The sequence below is a fragment of the Phyllobates terribilis genome, unplaced genomic scaffold, assembly GCF_046119375.1.
Source record: "Phyllobates terribilis strain yellow unplaced genomic scaffold, ASM4611937v1 Scaffold_2__4_contigs__length_985480577, whole genome shotgun sequence".
NCBI classification, from domain to species: domain Eukaryota; kingdom Metazoa; phylum Chordata; class Amphibia; order Anura; family Dendrobatidae; genus Phyllobates; species Phyllobates terribilis.
In genome coordinates this window covers 869,205,821-869,223,380 of record NW_027362762.1, presented here as the reverse complement: position 1 = coordinate 869,223,380, position 17,560 = coordinate 869,205,821, and the positions used below count along the sequence as shown (strand labels likewise).

General features: G+C 42.5%; 1 protein-coding gene across 2 annotated transcripts in view; it reads right to left on the bottom strand.

Annotated features, from left to right (window-relative positions):
* The window catches only part of PIR (pirin), a 76,610-nt gene that overhangs the window by 24,599 nt on the left and 34,451 nt on the right, over nt 1-17,560 (bottom strand). For both annotated transcript variants that reach the window (XM_073668064.1, XM_073668063.1), the window contains exon 6: nt 8,640-8,724. In XM_073668064.1, coding sequence (XP_073524165.1) covers nt 8,640-8,724 — 85 coding nt within the window. The remainder of the gene's footprint in view (nt 1-8,639; nt 8,725-17,560) is intronic.

Sequence of the window (17,560 nt, the reverse complement as noted above, 5' to 3'; positions counted from 1 at the left end):
GAGGTCACCCATAATCTGCACAAATCCATTGATAAACAAACTGATATCATTTTAAAGGGGAAAACAACAAAACTAAAATAATGTTGTTGCATAAGTTTGAAAACCCTTTTATAATTCGGGATGTAGCGGTGTTGAGAATTAGACAGTCACAATTAAACTCATGTTACATAATAGTCAGTACACAGCTGCCATCATTTAAAAGGAATCAGTCTGAAGGTTCAACCCTCCTAAGCCGTCTATATGGGTATGTAGGTCGTTGGAAGCTAAATAACATGATACATTGATATTTCACATCCGAGGTCTTATTCCAGTGAAATCCACATTTTTCTTACTATGTAAATTAGCTGCTAAGATCTATGGGCCGGACATAGATCTCCCTGAGAATCTGCCTCCAGAGTTTATATTAAATGAAAAGGGGCGTTACCAGTGTGAGACATGTAATGACTGACAGTCTGCTCTCCTGATCTACATGTCTCACACTGGTAACTCCCCCTTTTCACACATAAGTTCTGGAGGCAGATTCTCAGGGAGATCAGTGTCCAGCCAATAGATATGAACAAATCATTTACATATTAAGAAAAATGTGAATTTTCTGAAATAAGACAATGGATTGCAGATATTAAGGTATCAGTTTATTCAACTTTCTATGACCTGCGTGCCCATATAGACGGCTTAGGAAGGTAGATCCTACTGACAAATGCCCTTTAAAGTGATTCTGATTAACTCCATATAAAGTTAATCAGAATCTATAAAAAAGTTAATCAGAAGTAAATCAAAAGTTAATTAATTAAAAGTTAATCAAAAGTTAATTAATCTATAAAGTTAATCAGAAATGAAGGATCTATAAGGATTTTTGTGACTTTTTCATGGTTGCATTTTACAGCAAGATCTATGGTCCATAAACAGCTTACAACATAGCAAAGGGATCTCATTGTTGAGAGTTACCAGTCAAGTGAAAGTTAAAAGTTTTTTTTCCAAGACACTGTGAAGACGGTCATTAAGAAGTGGCTTAAATTTGGCACAACAATGAAATTGCCTAGAACTGGACATCCCTCAAAAATTGACGAAAAGACACAAAGAAAATTGGCATGGGAAGCTGACGAGTCCTACAGCAACATTAAAGGAGCTGCAGACATTTCTGGCAAGTACTGGTTGTGCTGAACGTGACAGCAATCTCCCATATTCTTCATATGTCTGGCCTGTGAGCTAGGGTGGCAAGACAGAAGCCTTTTCTTATAAAGAATAACACCCAAGCCTGGCTGTGTTTTGCCAAAAATGCATCAAGTCTGCCAACATGGAAAACAACAACAACCCTAAGCATACATCCAAAGTAACAAAAGAATGGGGAGGAGTCCTGAGGAGATAATTTGCATATTCCCACTGCATTTTGGGGTAAGTGAAGAGTCTCCGCGAGCTCAAAGAACACTGGATTTTGGCTGTTGGAGCTGAAAAGAGGACATCGGTAAACCAGGGGAGGAGTCCTGAGGAGATAATTTGCATATTCCCACTGCATTTTGGGGTAAGTGAAGAGTCTCCGCGAGCTCAAAGAACACTGGATTTTGGCTGTTGGAGCTGAAAAGAGGACATCGGTAAACCAAGGGAGGAGTCCTGAGGAGATAATTTGCATATTCCCACTGCATTTTGGGGTAAGTGAAGAGTCTCCGCGAGCTCAAAGAACACTGGATTTTGGCTGTTGGAGCTGAAAAGAGGACATCGGTAAACCGCGCGTCTGCAGGCGCGCGCATTTTGGAGCTTTTTTTTTAAACTTTTTTCACTGTTTTCAGAACATTAACAGTAAGAACATGGAAGAGTCCAGGAGCCATTTGGTGAGCTGCATATCCTGCTACATGTTCACAGACTTGCCAGTGGAAAAGCCAAACTTCACATGCCAGAAATGCAAGCTTGTGTCCCTGTTGGAGGAAAAGTTGCGAAATCTAGAAGAGAGGTTAACTACCTTGAAAATCGTTAAGGAAGGTGAAGAGTTCTTAGACAGAGCAGAATTATCTCTTCATGATTCAGAAAGAGAAGAAATTCGAACTGCACCTGATGAAACAGAGGAATGGAAGCATGTGACCCACAGAAGCAGGAGGATCGAGAGGCAGTCAGCACCCATACTGCTCAGGAACCAGTACCAGGCTCTCACGCAGGAGAACCATGAAGAAATACAGCAAAATAAGACTTTGCCAGCAATGAATAACCTTGTAAGCCCTCAGAATCCTCCTGGATGGAGAAAGAAGAATGTTGTGAAGAAAAAATGGAGAGTGGTGGTCATGGGGGATTCCCTGTTAAGAGGAACAGAGGCCGCTATCTGCAGACCAGACATAACCTCAAGAGAAATGTGCTGTCTTCCAGGAGCAAAAATTAAAGATGTGTCTGACAGGATATCAAGACTCTTCAGACCTACAGATCACTACCCATTCCTGCTAATACAAGTGGGGACAAATGACACCGCAAGAAAGGACCTGGAAACCATCTGCAGTGACTTTGAAGACTTAGGCAAGAAAGTGAAAGAATTGGGAGCGCAGGTGGTCTTCTCATCCATCCTCCCAGTGGATGGCCATGGAACAATGAGGTGGAATAAGATTCTACAGGTGAACAACTGGCTACGTCGATGGTGCCGTCAACAAGGATTTGGATTTCTGGATCACGGAATGAATTACCTATATGATGGACTACTTGCTAGAGATGGGGTGCACCTTACGAAGACTGGAAAACATGTATTTGGAAGTCGCCTTGCTACACTCATCAGGAGAGCTTTAAACTAGAACAATGTGGGAAGGGAAGCAAAAGGCCAGAAAAAGCCATACAGCTGACAAATACTATTGAGATCTCTGCTACTGGAAGTGGAAAGGAAGAACAAAGACAAAACAATTTAAATAATAAAAATATGGGAGGAAGAGAAACCAATCACAAACTAAAATGTTTTTATACAAATGCACAAAGCATGGGCAACAAACAAGGAGAATTGGAACTACTAATGCAGGAAAAGAAATATGATGTCATTGGAATCACTGAAACTTGGTGGGACCATACACATGATTGGAATAAAAGGCTAAAAGGATACAACTTATTTGCAAGAAACAGACTTGATAAACGAGGAGGAGGTGTCGCATTGTATGTTAGAAAAGCGTATATCTGCACAGAGATTGAAGCTTCAGAGACTGGGAGTTCTGTGGAAACTGTTTGGGTAAGAATACAAGGAGAGAAGAACGGAAAGGACACCATTGTAGGCATTTACTACAGGCCACCTGGGCAAGCTGAAGATATGGATGAACTCTTTATGTATCAAATGACCAAGTTCTCCAAAAAATATGACGTAGTGGTCATGGGAGATTTCAACTATCCAGACATTTGTTGGGAATCTCTCTCAAGTAAAACTAACAGGTCAAGCAAATTCTTATCCTCTCTTGCTGACAACTTTATCTTCCAAAAGGTAGGGGAGAAAACAAGGGGATCTGCTACTTTGGATCTAATCCTTATAAACAGGGAGGAAATGGTTGAGGAGGTAAAGGTGGCTGGGACCCTAGGAGGCAGCGATCATGCTATTATAGAATTTTGGATAACTAGAGGAGGAAGACATGTGAAGACTCAAACTTCAAGGTTAGATTTTAGAAAGGCAGATTTTAAGAGACTCAGAAAGAGAATAGGAGGGATCCAATGGCTGGATGTCCTTAAGGACAAAAATGTCCAGGAAGGATGGGAAATTTTTAAAAATGAGATTCTCAAAGCACAATCGTTAACAATCCCGAAAAGTAGGAAGAATGGGAAGCATTTAAGGAAACCAGGATGGATGAACACAGAACTTAAACACATGCTAAAAAGAAAGAAAGAAATGTTTATTAAATGGAAAGAGGGAGGCATATCTAAAGAAGATTATAATGCAGTCTGCAGATCCTGCAGGGCACGTACTAGGTTAGCTAAAGCTGACAATGAATTAAGGCTTGCAAGAGATGTCAAAAGCAATAAAAAAGGATTTTGGGGGTATGTCAAAAGTAAAAGAAAAGTCAAAAATGCTATAGGATTTTTACAGGATGAAAATGGAGAAATGGTAAGAGAGGATGTTGAGAAGGCCGAACTTTTTAATTCCTATTTTGCATCTGTTTTCTCTCAGAAAGAAAATGTAACATCAACTGATCTTCACTGTCCTTTTAAAGGAATAGAGGAATCCAAGTTATCTGTAAACAGAAAGATTGTGAGGGAATATTTAGCTAACATAAATGAGTTCAAGTCTCCAGGTCCAGATGAATTACACCCCAGAGTACTGAAGGAGATCGTAGAAGAAATTTTAGAACCACTCTCCATAATCTTTGAAAATTCTTGGAGAACAGGAGAAGTCCCAGAAGACTGGAGAAGAGCAAATGTTGTTCCTATCTTCAAAAAGGGGAAGAAGGTGGACCCAGGGAACTATAGGCCGGTGAGTCTGACTTCTATACCAGGAAAGATCTTTGAACAAATTATTAAACAACATGTATGTAAGTACATGGATAAGAATGAAGTGATTAACCAGAGTCAGCATGGGTTTGTAACTAACAAGTCATGTCAGACTAACTTAATTTCCTTCTATGACAGAATCACTGACTGGGTGGACCAGGGAAATGCTGTAGATATAGTATATCTTGACTTCAGCAAAGCATTTGACAAAGTATCTCACACCATCCTTATTGAAAAAATGACCAAGTATGCAATGGACCAGGCAACTGTTAGGTGGATTCATAACTGGCTCAGTGATCGGACTCAAATGGTGGTTGTAAATGGCTTCACATCCAGCTGGATGAATGTCTCAAGTGGGGTACCACAGGGCTCCGTCCTGGGACCTGTATTGTTCAACATCTTTATCAATGATTTAAATGAAGGAATTGAGGGTAAACTGATTAAATTTGCTGATGACACAAAGCTAGGAGGGATAGCTAATACTAGAGAAGAGAGAGAGAGGATTCAAAAAGACCTAAATAAACTGGAGCAGTGGGCAGCAACCAACAGAATGGTTTTTAACAGGGAAAAATGCAAAGTATTACAACTGGGCAATAAAAATGAAAAAAGCATATACAGAATGGGAGGAATAGAGCTAAGCAACAGTACATGTGAAAAAGACTTAGGTATACTAATAGATCATATACTTAACATGAGTCAACAGTGTGATGCAGCAGCAAAAAAGGCAAATACAATTCTGGGATGTATTAACAGAAGCATACAGTCTAGATCACGTGAAGTCATTATTGGTCTTTACTCCTCTTTGGTCAGACCTCATCTGGAATACTGTGTACAGTTTTGGGAACCACATTTTAAAAAAGACATAGACAAACTGGAGCAAGTTCAGAGAAGAGCGACCAGAATGGTGACTGGTCTGCAAACCATGTCCTATGAGGAACGGTTGCAGGATTTGGGAATGTTTAGCTTGCAAAAAAGAAGACTGAGAGGAGACTTAATAGCTGTCTACAAATATGTCAAGGGCTGTCACATTGTAGAAGGATCATCTTTATTCTCATTTGCACAAGGAAAGACTAGAAGCAATGGGATGAAACTAAATGGGAGGAGACACAGATTAGATATTAGAAAAAACTTTTTGACAGTTAGGGTGATTAATGAGTGGAACAGGCTGCCACGAGAGGTGGTGAGTTCCCCTTCAATGGACGTCTTCAAACAGAGGCTGGACAGACATCTGTCTGAGATGATCTAGTGAATCCTGCTTTGAGCAGGGGGTTGGACCAGATGACCCAGGAGGTCCCCTCCAACTCTACCATTCTATGATTCTATGATAATGGCTTCGCCAGAAGATCAGTTTTGGGACGGCCCAGCCAGAGCCCAGACCGGAGTCTGATTGAAAATCTGTGAGTAACCTGAAGAGGGCGCTGTGCACAGAAGATGCCCTTGCAAACTGAAAGATTTGGAGAGCTACTGCAAGGAAGTGTGGGCAAACTTTGCCAAGAACATATATCTCTCCACGTCATGTTTTGACCGCATATCAGACTGAGGTTCAGAGTACGTATAGGTTTTTGCCGATATAAGCAAAACTGCAGTTCACTTTGTTACTAATGACTTCAGATCGGCTGTCGGATGTTCTTCCTTGTGACCTTCCTCGTACACACTGTACTAGATTACAGATGACAAAACCAGATCTGTCTGTCCAGGAGGAACCAGAAAAGATCTCAACGTCCCATGTGAAGCCAGCAAGACAAATCCCTGACCAAATAAACACATTAACCAGGGAGTCAACAAGCTAATTTACTGTTCTGTAGATGCAGTCTGTCAGAAAGACATTACCCAAGTCGCAAGTAAATAGGCGAGCATCTGTGTCAGACAGCAGGTGGAAGTGAGGCAGAGTCTGTCCAGCTGTTTGGCATGTCAGCGTTTCCTATGTTGGCTGACGTGTAGCCTCAGCACATGGAAAACACTGATCTAACGTGCAGAGATGATGAATCAGGAGAAAGCCACATACTATACAACCACAGCTGGACAGTCAGTGGGAAGATCAAGGCATGAATACTACTAGTTCCCTTTGTCAGTCAGCAAGAAGGAATTTAAGACGACCCATCAACTCTTCTGATATGTTCTTTAAGTACTGTAAATACATGTCAGCTCGGCCAAGTAGACACCTCTGGTGGTGGCTTGTCTACCATAAGAACAGGAGGATCGGCCATTGCAATTCACACTCTCCGATCCTTCTCTTTCCATCATCATCTCTTGGGGGTTAAATGATATTTTAACCTTTAGGCCACGGCCCCACTTTCATTATTTGGTCAGTATTTTTTCTCAGGAGTGGGAACCAAAACCAGGTGAGGAACAATCAGAGAAAAGGTGTAATAGAAACAAGTCACCAATTCTGCATTTATCACCCACTCCTGGTGTTGGCTCCCACTCCTGAGAAGAAATACTGAGCGAATACTGATAGTGGGGCCGTGGCCTATGTTGAAAACTATTGTGGTGCAGAGAGCCACTGGCTCCAAGCCCTGCACTTACTCTACAGCCACAAACCTATCAGAGGCTCGAAGCTGCAGAGCACTCCAGTGTAATGACAGCAGGCTGGGGCTGCAACGTGACGTCATTACCCCCCAGACGCCAGTGTGACGCCTCTGATAGGACAACAGCTATAGAGTAAGTGTGGGGCAGGGAGCCAGGCAGGAAACAGGAAGAAGACTGAGCCGCTGGGCGTGAGGGCAGGGACAGGTAAGAGATTGGGTTGTTTTATTTTTTATTTATGAATAGTACAACATTGTGAGGGCAGTCCATGGGGGCTCAATAGGGGCCACATAGGGGCCAATATTAATGCATGGGGGCCAGAAATGGGAATATTATTAGTATATGGTTCCACAAAGTGGGACATTAATGTTTGGGGGCCATATAGGAGAAAATTATTACTATATGGGGGCAACATGGGAGACATTATTAATGTATGGGGCCATGTAGGGGAATATTTATTTATTTCACTCACTTATATAGCTCCACTGATTCCACAGCGCTTTACAGACATCATTATCACTGTCCCCATTGGGGCATACAATATACATTCCCTATCAGTATGTCTTTGGAGTGTGGGAGAAAACCGGAAAACCCGGAGGAAACCCACGCAAACACGGGGAGAACATACAAACTCTTTGCAGATGTTGTCCATGGTGGGGTTTGAATTCAGGACCCCAGCGCTGCAAAGCAAGAATGCTAACCACTGAGCCACCGTTCTGCCAGCGGGGCACTTCTATATCGGGGCCACAAAGAAAGATGCTTTGTATGGGGGCATAATAGGTGGACAATACTATTGTATGGGTGCCACGGTGAAGGCAGTTCTACTGTATTTGGGCACAAAGGGGACATAAGCATTACTACTGTATGGGGACATATAGGGGAACCACACTACTGTATTGTATTTTTGAGGATTCTTTTACTGTGGGACAAAAGGGAGGTACTGCTACTGAAAGAGTGGGGTAAAAATTGGGAAGGGTGCTCTAGAAGCGATCAGCCAAAGATGTCTGTGTGTTATATTTTGCAGAGACGAGTCATGGTCGGATGAAGAAGAAAAGAGATTAAGAATGACTTCAGTCGGAGACGTCACTGGTGAGTATCTGGAGTTACCTGTACTGTATATACTGGTACCTTCGACTATACGGCCATTGCATTGGGGTAATGTTAGTGTTATTGCTGTGATTTTTATTAATAATCAGTATGGTGGTATTATTCGTCACTATGTGGTGGTAATATGTGGTCTGGTCATAGTGTTGTAGTATTTATCCCTTGTATGTGGCAATATTGGTATATAGTTCTTAATTTAGTGTTTTTTTTGCTCAGTAACATGATGGTGGTTATAGTCAAAAACTATGGTAGTTATACAATGTCATGGTGTGGCGGCAATATTTGTTTTTTGTATGTGGTAATATTGGTCTTGGTACAGTGGGGTTTGTTCATTAACAGTACGAGGATAATATTTGTTATTTGGTGACTATTTGACTATTATTTAGACATATTACTTAGACAATGATCTAATTTTTTTTGTCACATTTATATATTGTATTTGTATTATTGGTTTTGGGAGAGGCCAGGTCCACATTTTGCCCTGGGGTCCATAGGGTTAGCTACGTCACTGCTGTCTGCTGAGTAGTATTCTCAAAATGTTCCAGAAATACATTACATAGTGCAGAAATCTTCCTTACCTTTAGGCACGGCCTGGGTGAATTTTGCACCTTTCTCTAGCTTGAAGTCCAGGTACAGAGTAGGTGTCCTTGTATAGACTTTTGACTGCAATAAGTAATAATAATACTGTAATAATAATATTAGGTAATTCCATGGCACCGATACACTACTCACAAAAAAGTTATGGATGTTTGGCTACAGTGATATTTTATCATGAAAGTAGGGCATTTAAGTAGAAGCATGCAATGGTGACTTCCTCATCTCAAACAATTTATTGAAACAAAAGCCAAGAACAGTGGTGGTATACCCCAACAAAAATGCAATTGCCTTAATAACTTGTCATGTGGCATTGAGCATCAATTACAGCTTGACAATGACATTTCCTGCTGTTCATAAGTGGAGTTATTGTCTGCGGAGGCATGGCATCCCACTCTTATTGATGGGCGGCCCTCAGGTCATTGAGGCTCTGGGGTACAGAGTTACGAGCCTCTACACGGAGACTCGGCTGATCCCATAGGTTTTCTATCGGATTCAGGTCTGGAGAAAGTGCAAGCCACTCCATGTGAGGTTCCCCAGTCTCCAGCAGCGGTTCCCTGATGATACAACCTCGATGAGCTGAAGCATTGTCATCCATGAAGATGAAATTAGGCCTGTGTTGTTCTGGATTTTTACCCTACAGATGCTGGAACCACGCGGACTTAATAGAGAGTATGAGATTTTTTTTACCATTAGTGATGTGAATATACAGTCATATGAAAAAGTTTGGGCACCCCTATTAATCTTAGGCTTAATGTTTTATAAAAATTGGTGTTTTTGCAACAGCTATTTCAGTTTGATATATGTAATAACTGTTGGACACAGTAATGTTTCTGCCTTGAAATGAGGTTTATTGTACTAACAGAAAATGTGCAATCGGCATTCAAACAAAATTTGACAGGTGCATAAGTATGGGCACCCTTATCATTTTCTTGTTTTAAATACTCCTACCTACTTTTTACTGACTTACTAAAGCACTTTTTTTGGTTTTGTAACCTCATTGAGCTTTGAACTTCATAGCCAGGTGTATGCAATCATGAGAAAAGCTACTTAAAGTGGCCACTTGCAAGTTGTTCTCCTGTTTGAATCTCCTCTGAAGAGTGGCATCATGGGCTCCTAAAAACAACTGCCAAATGATCTGAAAACAAAGATTATTCAACATAGTTGTTCAGGTGAAGGATACAAAAAGCTGTCTCAGAGATTTAACCTGTCAGTTTCCACTGTGAGGAACATAGTAAGGAAATGGAAGAACACAGGGACAGTTCTTGTTAAGGCCAGAAGTGGCAGGCCAAGAAAAACATCAGAAAGGCAGAGAAGAAGAATGGTGAGATCAGTCAAGGACAATCCTCAGACCACCTCCAGAGAGCTGCAGCATCAACTTGCTGCAGATGGTGTCACTGTGCATCGGTCAACTATACAACGCACTTTGCACAAGGAGAAGCTGTATGGGAGAGTGATGCGAAAGAAGCAGTTTCTGCAAGCACGCCACAAACAGAGGCGGCTGAGGTATGCAAAAGCACATTTGGAGAAGCCAATTTCTTTTTGGAAGAAGGTCCTGTGGACTGATGAAACCAAAATTGAGTTGTTTGGTCATACAAAAAGGCGTTATGCATGGCGGCAAAAAAACACAGCATTCCAAGAAAAACACTTGCTACCCACAGTAAAATTTGGTGGAGGTTCCATCATACTTTGGGGCTGTGTGGCCAATGCCGGCACTGGGAATCTTGTTAAAGTTGAGGGACGCATGGATTCCACTCAGTTTCAGCAGATTCTTGACAATAATGTTCAAGAATCAGTGATAAAGTTGAAGTTACGCAGGGGATGGATCTTTCAGCAAGACAATGATCCAAAACACCGCTCCAAATCTACTCAGGCATTCATGCAGAGGAACAATTACAATGTTCTGGAATGGCCATCCCAGTCCCCAGACCTGAATATCATTGAACATCTGTGGGATCATTTGAAGAGGGCTGTCCATGCTCGGCGACCATCAAACTTAACTGAACTGGAATTGTTTTGTAAAGAGGAATGGTCAAAAATACCTTCATCCAGGATCCAGGAACTCATTAAAAGCTACAGGAAGCGACTAGAGGCTGTTATTTTTGCAAAAGGAGGATCTACTAAATATTAATGTCACTTTTCTGGTGAGGTGCCCATACTTATGCACCTGTCAAATTTTGTTTGAATGCAGATTGCACATTTTCTGTTAGTACAATAAACCTCATTTCAAGGCAGAAACATTACTGTGTCCAACAGTTATTACATATATCAAACTGAAATAGCTGTTGAAAAAACACCAATTTTTATAAAACATTAAGCTTAAGATTAATAGGGGTGCCCAAACTTTTTCATATAACTGTATGATGGTTCTAATTTTCTCTACGTCTCTTCCAGATGCCGTTGTAACTATACCTACGAAGTACCCACCTTTGATTGGGTTTCCTTCTGGACTCAATTGTCCTTAATGGTCTATACATTTCCCTTTATTTCCCTCTCTTTTGAACCATAGGTTTCTATTTTGTGTGTTTCCCCCCTGTCCACTTTCCCCTTCCTCTCCCTCTCCCACATTACTTTTTTCCCTTTTCTTTAATTATCCCTTGTGATGATTCCTGGTTTATCCTATGTTTTGTTTTTTTCTTCATATCCTCCCAGGCTTTCACTTATCTTAATCTGTTTATTTCTAACTTCTTCTTATCATTGCTGGTGTTACTTAATTTTTTCTTTTTTCCTTTTGTTTCCCCTTTTACTTGCTACCCAGCCTCAATTTCCCCTTTTATACCTACTACTGTAACCCTGGCTTTATATGCACTCATTTCCCATAGTATGCCCTATCCACCGCTGTACTATGTATTGTTTCTGATCCTTTCAGTAGCAGATATGCGCACTTGTCACTTTATTCTTCGGATCACACTTGGCTTTCCTCGGCTTCTCTTCGTGTCGGACACCTGCGCACTTGATCTTCCCTGAATGCACGCACCGGATATGACGTGGCGTGGCATTCCACCCCTTATTCAAACCCGGGCAGTACGCTGAGCGTGGCGCAGTCTTTCTCTTTCCGCTGATGCCGATGGGACAGGTATACTTATACTTTGTATTGGATCTTCAAGTGTGTCTGCCGTTTTGCATAACATCACCTTACTGTCACGAGTGTGTCAGAGGTGACAGACAGTCGCCCTGCAATGGTTTGCAGGAGATCTCCACGTTTGGCAATGCAGACAGCTGCCTAGATAGGAGGCTGTGTTTAGGACCCAGCGACTACCTCCCTTTCGTCTGGGTGTATATATACCTGGTGTGTCTAGGTGGGCGTCGCCGTCCAAGTTGGATTTAAGGGGAGCCTACAATCTGGTTAGAATCAGAGAGGGGGACGAATGGAAAACAGCGTTCAATACCCCGGAAGATCATTTCGAGAGTCTGGTTATGCCTTTTGGTTTGCCCAATGCACCTGCAGTATTCCAGCATTTCATAAATTATATTTTTCATCATTTGGTGGGGAGGTTTGTGGTGGTCTATCTGGACGATATTTTGGTTTATTCACCTGATTTTGAGACCCATCGGGGGCATGTTAAGCAGGTGCTCTAGATATTAAGGGATAACAAACTTTATGCCAAACTAGAAAAATGTGTTTCTGCTGTTCTGGAGGTGCAGTTTTTGGGGTACTTGTTGTCATCTTCAGGTTTTGGGATGGATCCGGAGAAGATCCGTGAAGTCCTTGATTGGGAACGTCCAGAGAACCTGAAGGCCCTACAATGTTTTCTGGGCTTTACTAATTTTTACAGGAAATTCATACAAAATTACCCTTTGGTAGTGAAACCCCTTACTGACATGACTAAGAAGAGGTCTGATTTTTCCAACTGGTCGGAGGCTTCCCTCTAGGCTTTTTCTTCCTTAAAGAAGCATTTTGCCACTGCACCTATTCTCAGTCAACCCGATGTTTCTCAACCCTTTATTGTGGAGGTCGATGCTTCGGATGTTGGGGTTGGGGCTGTGTTGTCTCAGGGTTTGTCCCCTGGTAAATGACGTTCATGCGCCTTTTTTTCTAAAAAATTGTCTTCGGCTGAGAGAAATTATGACGTGGGTAATAGGGAACTTTTGGTGATTAAATTGGCGTTCGAGGAATGGCGACACTGGTTGGAGGGGGCTGTCCATCCTATTACTGTTATTACTGACCATAAGAACCTGTCATGTCTCCAGTCAGCTAAACGTCTCAACCCTAGGCAAGCCAGATGGTCCGATTTTTTACTAGGTTCAATTTTGTTGTCACTTTTCGTCCAGGGGTCAAAAACGTCAAGGCTGATGCTTTGTCTCGGAGCTTCCCTGGTGGTGGTGACAATGAGAAACCAGCCCAGATATTACAGAAAGGGGTAGTTATGTTGGCTCTTTTTCCTGAACTGGAGGGTGAGGTGCTGGAGGCTCAGGCGGACGCCCCTGCCTCCAGCCCTTCAGGAAAGTTATTTGTACCACCTTATCTGCGCCGTAAAGTAACCAAGGAACATCATAACTCTGTGCTTGCTGGGCATCCAGGTGGTAAGGCAACTGCGGACCTCCTCTCTCGTCGTTTTTGGTAGCCGGGGTTGCATTAGGATGTAATTGAACATGTAGCAGCTCGTAGTATTTGCGCTCGTTCTAAGGTTTCGCACACCCATCCATCTGGTACTCTTCTTGTCCATTGATTTTATTACTGACCTACCGGTTTCTGCAGGCAAAATGGTGGTTTTGGTAGTAGTAGATAGGTTCAGTAAAATGGTTCACTTCGTCGCTTTACCTGCACTTCCCAATGCTAAGACACTTATTCAGGTGTTCATAAATGAGATTGTGAAGCTTCACGGGGTTCCCTCCGATGTGGAGTCTGATCGGGGGAACCAGTTTGTTTCTAAGTTCTGGAAGGCTTTCTGTTCTCGACTGGGGGTGCAGCTGTCCTTTTCCTCTGCCTTCCACCCTCAGTGAAATGGTCAGATCGAGCGGGTCAATCAGAACTTGGAGACATACCTCAGGTGTTTCGTCTCTGAAAATCAGGAGGATTGGGCATCCTACTTACCGCTGGCAGAATTTGCCATCAATAATCATCGTCAAGAATCCACTGGCAGGTCACCGTTTTTCGGTGCATACGGTCATCATCCACAGTTTGCTACTTTCAGTGGGGGAGGAGTTTCAGGAGTTCCTGAAGAGGAACAGTTTGCTCCGTCGCTCTCCTCGGTGTGGCAGGGTGTTCTTTGTAATTTGAATACCATGGGTGCCAGGTATAAACGTACGGCTAACCGAAAATGCTTGCCAGGTCCGGACTTGAATGTGAATGAGTTTGTGTGGTTGTCTACCAAGAATATATGATTGAAAGTTCCTTCTTGGAAGCTGGGACCTAGGTTTATTGATTCCTACAAAATTACCGCCGTCATTAACCCAGCAGCGTTTCATCTTGAATTTCCTCGGGCCCTTAAGGTTCACAATGTGTCCCACAGGTCCTTACTCAAAAGTTATGTAGAACCACTTGAGCCCTCACCTCTACCACTGCCCCCAGTAATGGTTGACGGTAATTTGGAGTTTGAGATTTCGAGGATAGTAGATTCTCCTCTTCAATGTCGTTCTCTACAATACTTGGTACACTGGAAAGGCTATGGTTCGGAGGATAGGACGTGGGTTTCAGCATCAGAGGTGAACGCTCCCAGATTGGTTTGCTCTTTTCACACCTCTTTTCCTGAGCAACCCGGTCCTGAGTAACCGGAGGCAACTCGTAGAGGTGGGGGTACTGTCACGGGTGTGTCAGAGGTGATAGACAGTCGCCCTGCAGTGGTTTACAGGAGATCTCCAAGTTTGGCAATGCAGACAGCAGCCTAGATAGGAGGCTGTGTTTAGGACCCAGCGACTACCTCCCTTTCGTCTGGGTGTATATATACCAGGTGTATCTAGGTGGGCGTTGCCGGTTATACTCATTTCTACTTGGAACTTGGCTGAAGCAGCATCACTTCCTCTCTGGAGTCTTGAGGCTGTGTGCCTTGTTGGAGTTCTTCTAAAGCTAAGTTATTATTCCCCTGTGTTGTCTTCCCATTTTGTCTTTAGAGTGCTAGCGGAGGTTGACTAGTGCTCATCTCCTTCCACCCCCAGCTATAGCCTTACGCCAGGGATAGTAGGGCGAGGCACATGATCAGCGACAGCAGCGGAGGCTGTATAGGGATGTTAGGGGGAGACAGGGTGACACTAGTCCAGATTAGGAGGTCACCTCTTCCCCCTTTCCCCTAGTGTCTGGGCTCCCTTTCCCTTCCCCCTCTGTGTTGCACTCACACCTGGCATGACACTTGCATAGTTGTGTGCCTCATTCTTTGACTCACTCTTTCCAGATCACTTTTATGATGAGATACATTATGCCGCACAGCCTCTTTATATACCAAAGAGATGTATCGTATTTAAGTGTATTTTACTTGCTATCTCTTGGCATTTGGTTAGGATATCAATATATTATGCTGGCCTTCATGTATGGTGTCACAAGAACCGCACGAGAGCCTCGGACAGGCGAGTGCCAACACCGCTGGAACGGCGCCAGCATGAGAGGTGAGTATAAGCTTTTTTTATATTATCGGGACCAAACATTTAGACCAAGAAGGTGTTGTCCTAGTAGTAGACAACCCCTTTAAGATCCGACCCAAGTGAGAATATTGTTTGGCGCACTGAAAACAGTAGACGCTTCATAAAAAGAACTTTAGGGGTCACGGAATAAATGTGAAATAAAAAAGGTAAAATGTGAAATGCTTAAATATACAAAATACAGATATTTATAACATTTTCCATCCAAAGGTGTTTGCAGGCATAGATTAAGTAATTCCATATAGCGGTAACTCACCGCTCGCACACTCATTCATTCTTTCGCTATTAATAATTGATTCAAGACAAGAATAGACGACCAAACATGAGTTATTATCAATGTTTCCAATTTACATACCTGCTGTTGGAATTGCTTTTGAGTTTTCCAAAAAAAAAAAAAAAACCTAAACTAAAATTGATGAGAGAAAAACGGGAGATGAAAGGCGGCTGCTGTACGGAAGATGGCAGAAGAATAACTTCATGCATGAAAAATGTTTTTTTTTTTTTTTTCTACTAAGGCTGCCATATCAAAGCTCCAGGCGTATATATTGTGCAGGTTAAACAAAAAAGAAATTGCACTGGGGGTAGATTTTTCTGGAGTATACTTGACACTAACAGTTGTGTTAAAGGGGTTGTCTGGGCTGATCAATTTCTTTCTTTTTTTTTGGCCTCTGAGCAGGAATTCCTGCAGGCTGAGATGAACAGAGAACTGGTGAGCATTGAGAAGTCATGGAGGAAAGTATTGGTACTTTGGTTTTTTTTTTTGCCACTTGAAGCTCCTTTTAAAGGGAATCTGTCAGTACGACCAACCGTCTATATGGGCATGTAGGTCGTAGGAAGCTGGATAAAATGATACTTTGATATCTGCGATCCAATGTTTTATTCCAGAGAAATCCACGTTTTTCTTATATAAATGAGCTGTTCAGGAGAATCTGCCTCCAGAGCTTATTTTTAATAAAGGGGTGGTACCATTTTTTTTATTGAAAGCCTGAGATCATGCTCTCTTCTCCAAAGTGCTCTGAAAAATGTGAACGGTGCCACATAAAAAAATCAGGGCCCAAGGATGCGAAAAGAGAAAAGGCCCCCAAAACAGTTCGTCTTTCCAAGCCAGAAGGCCACTGCGAGGGTCAGGGACAGGTGGCCTTCCCTTGTTGAAGCCATAGGAGACCCAATCTTGCTCCCAGCATCTGCCTGGGTTTCAACCAAGTGTGATCTGGGAGCAATTGACTGTCGGCAATCCTCTCAAGAGAGGAGAACAAGAGGTTGTGCAGGGGCGAGCGGAACCTGATGACCACACACTCAACCGCTAGACTGTTCAGGAGGGAACCTATAAAAGAACTGCATCCTGAGAAGTCCCAGTAAAAAAAAAAATTAAATAAGTGGTGGAAGGTGTTTACAGCTTAAAAACTGACTGGACAGAAGGCCCCGGGTGTGTGCTCAAATAAATGTGAAAAGTTGAAGTGCAAGTACCGACATTCAAGTGGGGTTCCAAATCCCAATGAATTAAAGGGGTTTTCTCAGAAACAACGTTCATTTTAAAGTTGATTTTAATCAATACATCTTCGAATAATAATAAGTTCCACAATTGGCTGTGTTTAAAAAAATGTTCCTGTGCTGAGATAATCTTATAAATGTGCCCCTGCTGTGTACTGTGTAATCGCTGTGTCTGACTGTAAAGGAACACAGTCTGATCATACCACATCTCCTGGGCAGGTGAGGAAGTAAAAGAGGATACAGACAGGACTGCAGGGGATCACAGCTGATTTTTTTGTGAGGTACAGCATTTCCTTGCCTGTTTTTAAGAAAGGACAGCAGGGGATCAAAAATAATTACTTCTTTGAGGTAAAACCTGTCTGTATACTCTTGTTTCCTCCCCTGCCCAGGAGATGTGGTATGATCAGACCATGTTCCTGTACGGTCAGACACAGCCATTACACAGTACACAGCAGGGGCACATTTATAAGATTATCTCAGCACAGAAACATTTTATTTAATCACATCCAATTGTGGAACTTATTATTATAAGATTTATTGATTAAAAATAACTTTGTTAGTGGGACAACACATTTAAGTTCAAGTAATTTATTCCACAATCAATTAAGGAAAAGAAACAAGATTCTCTATCACAGTGGTCCCCAACCTTTTTTGCACCAGGGACCGGCTTGAAGCAAGATCATTTTTCCATGGCCCAGCAAGGAGGGGGTGGGGTGGGCGGGGCTTTGGTCATATGGGGGCGGGGTAATGGAGGGATTTGGAGTTTAGTGCATACTTATCATATAGTGTAGACCAGGTCCCCGCCAGGAGCTATGCCAGGAGCCCCACATAATGTGCTGTG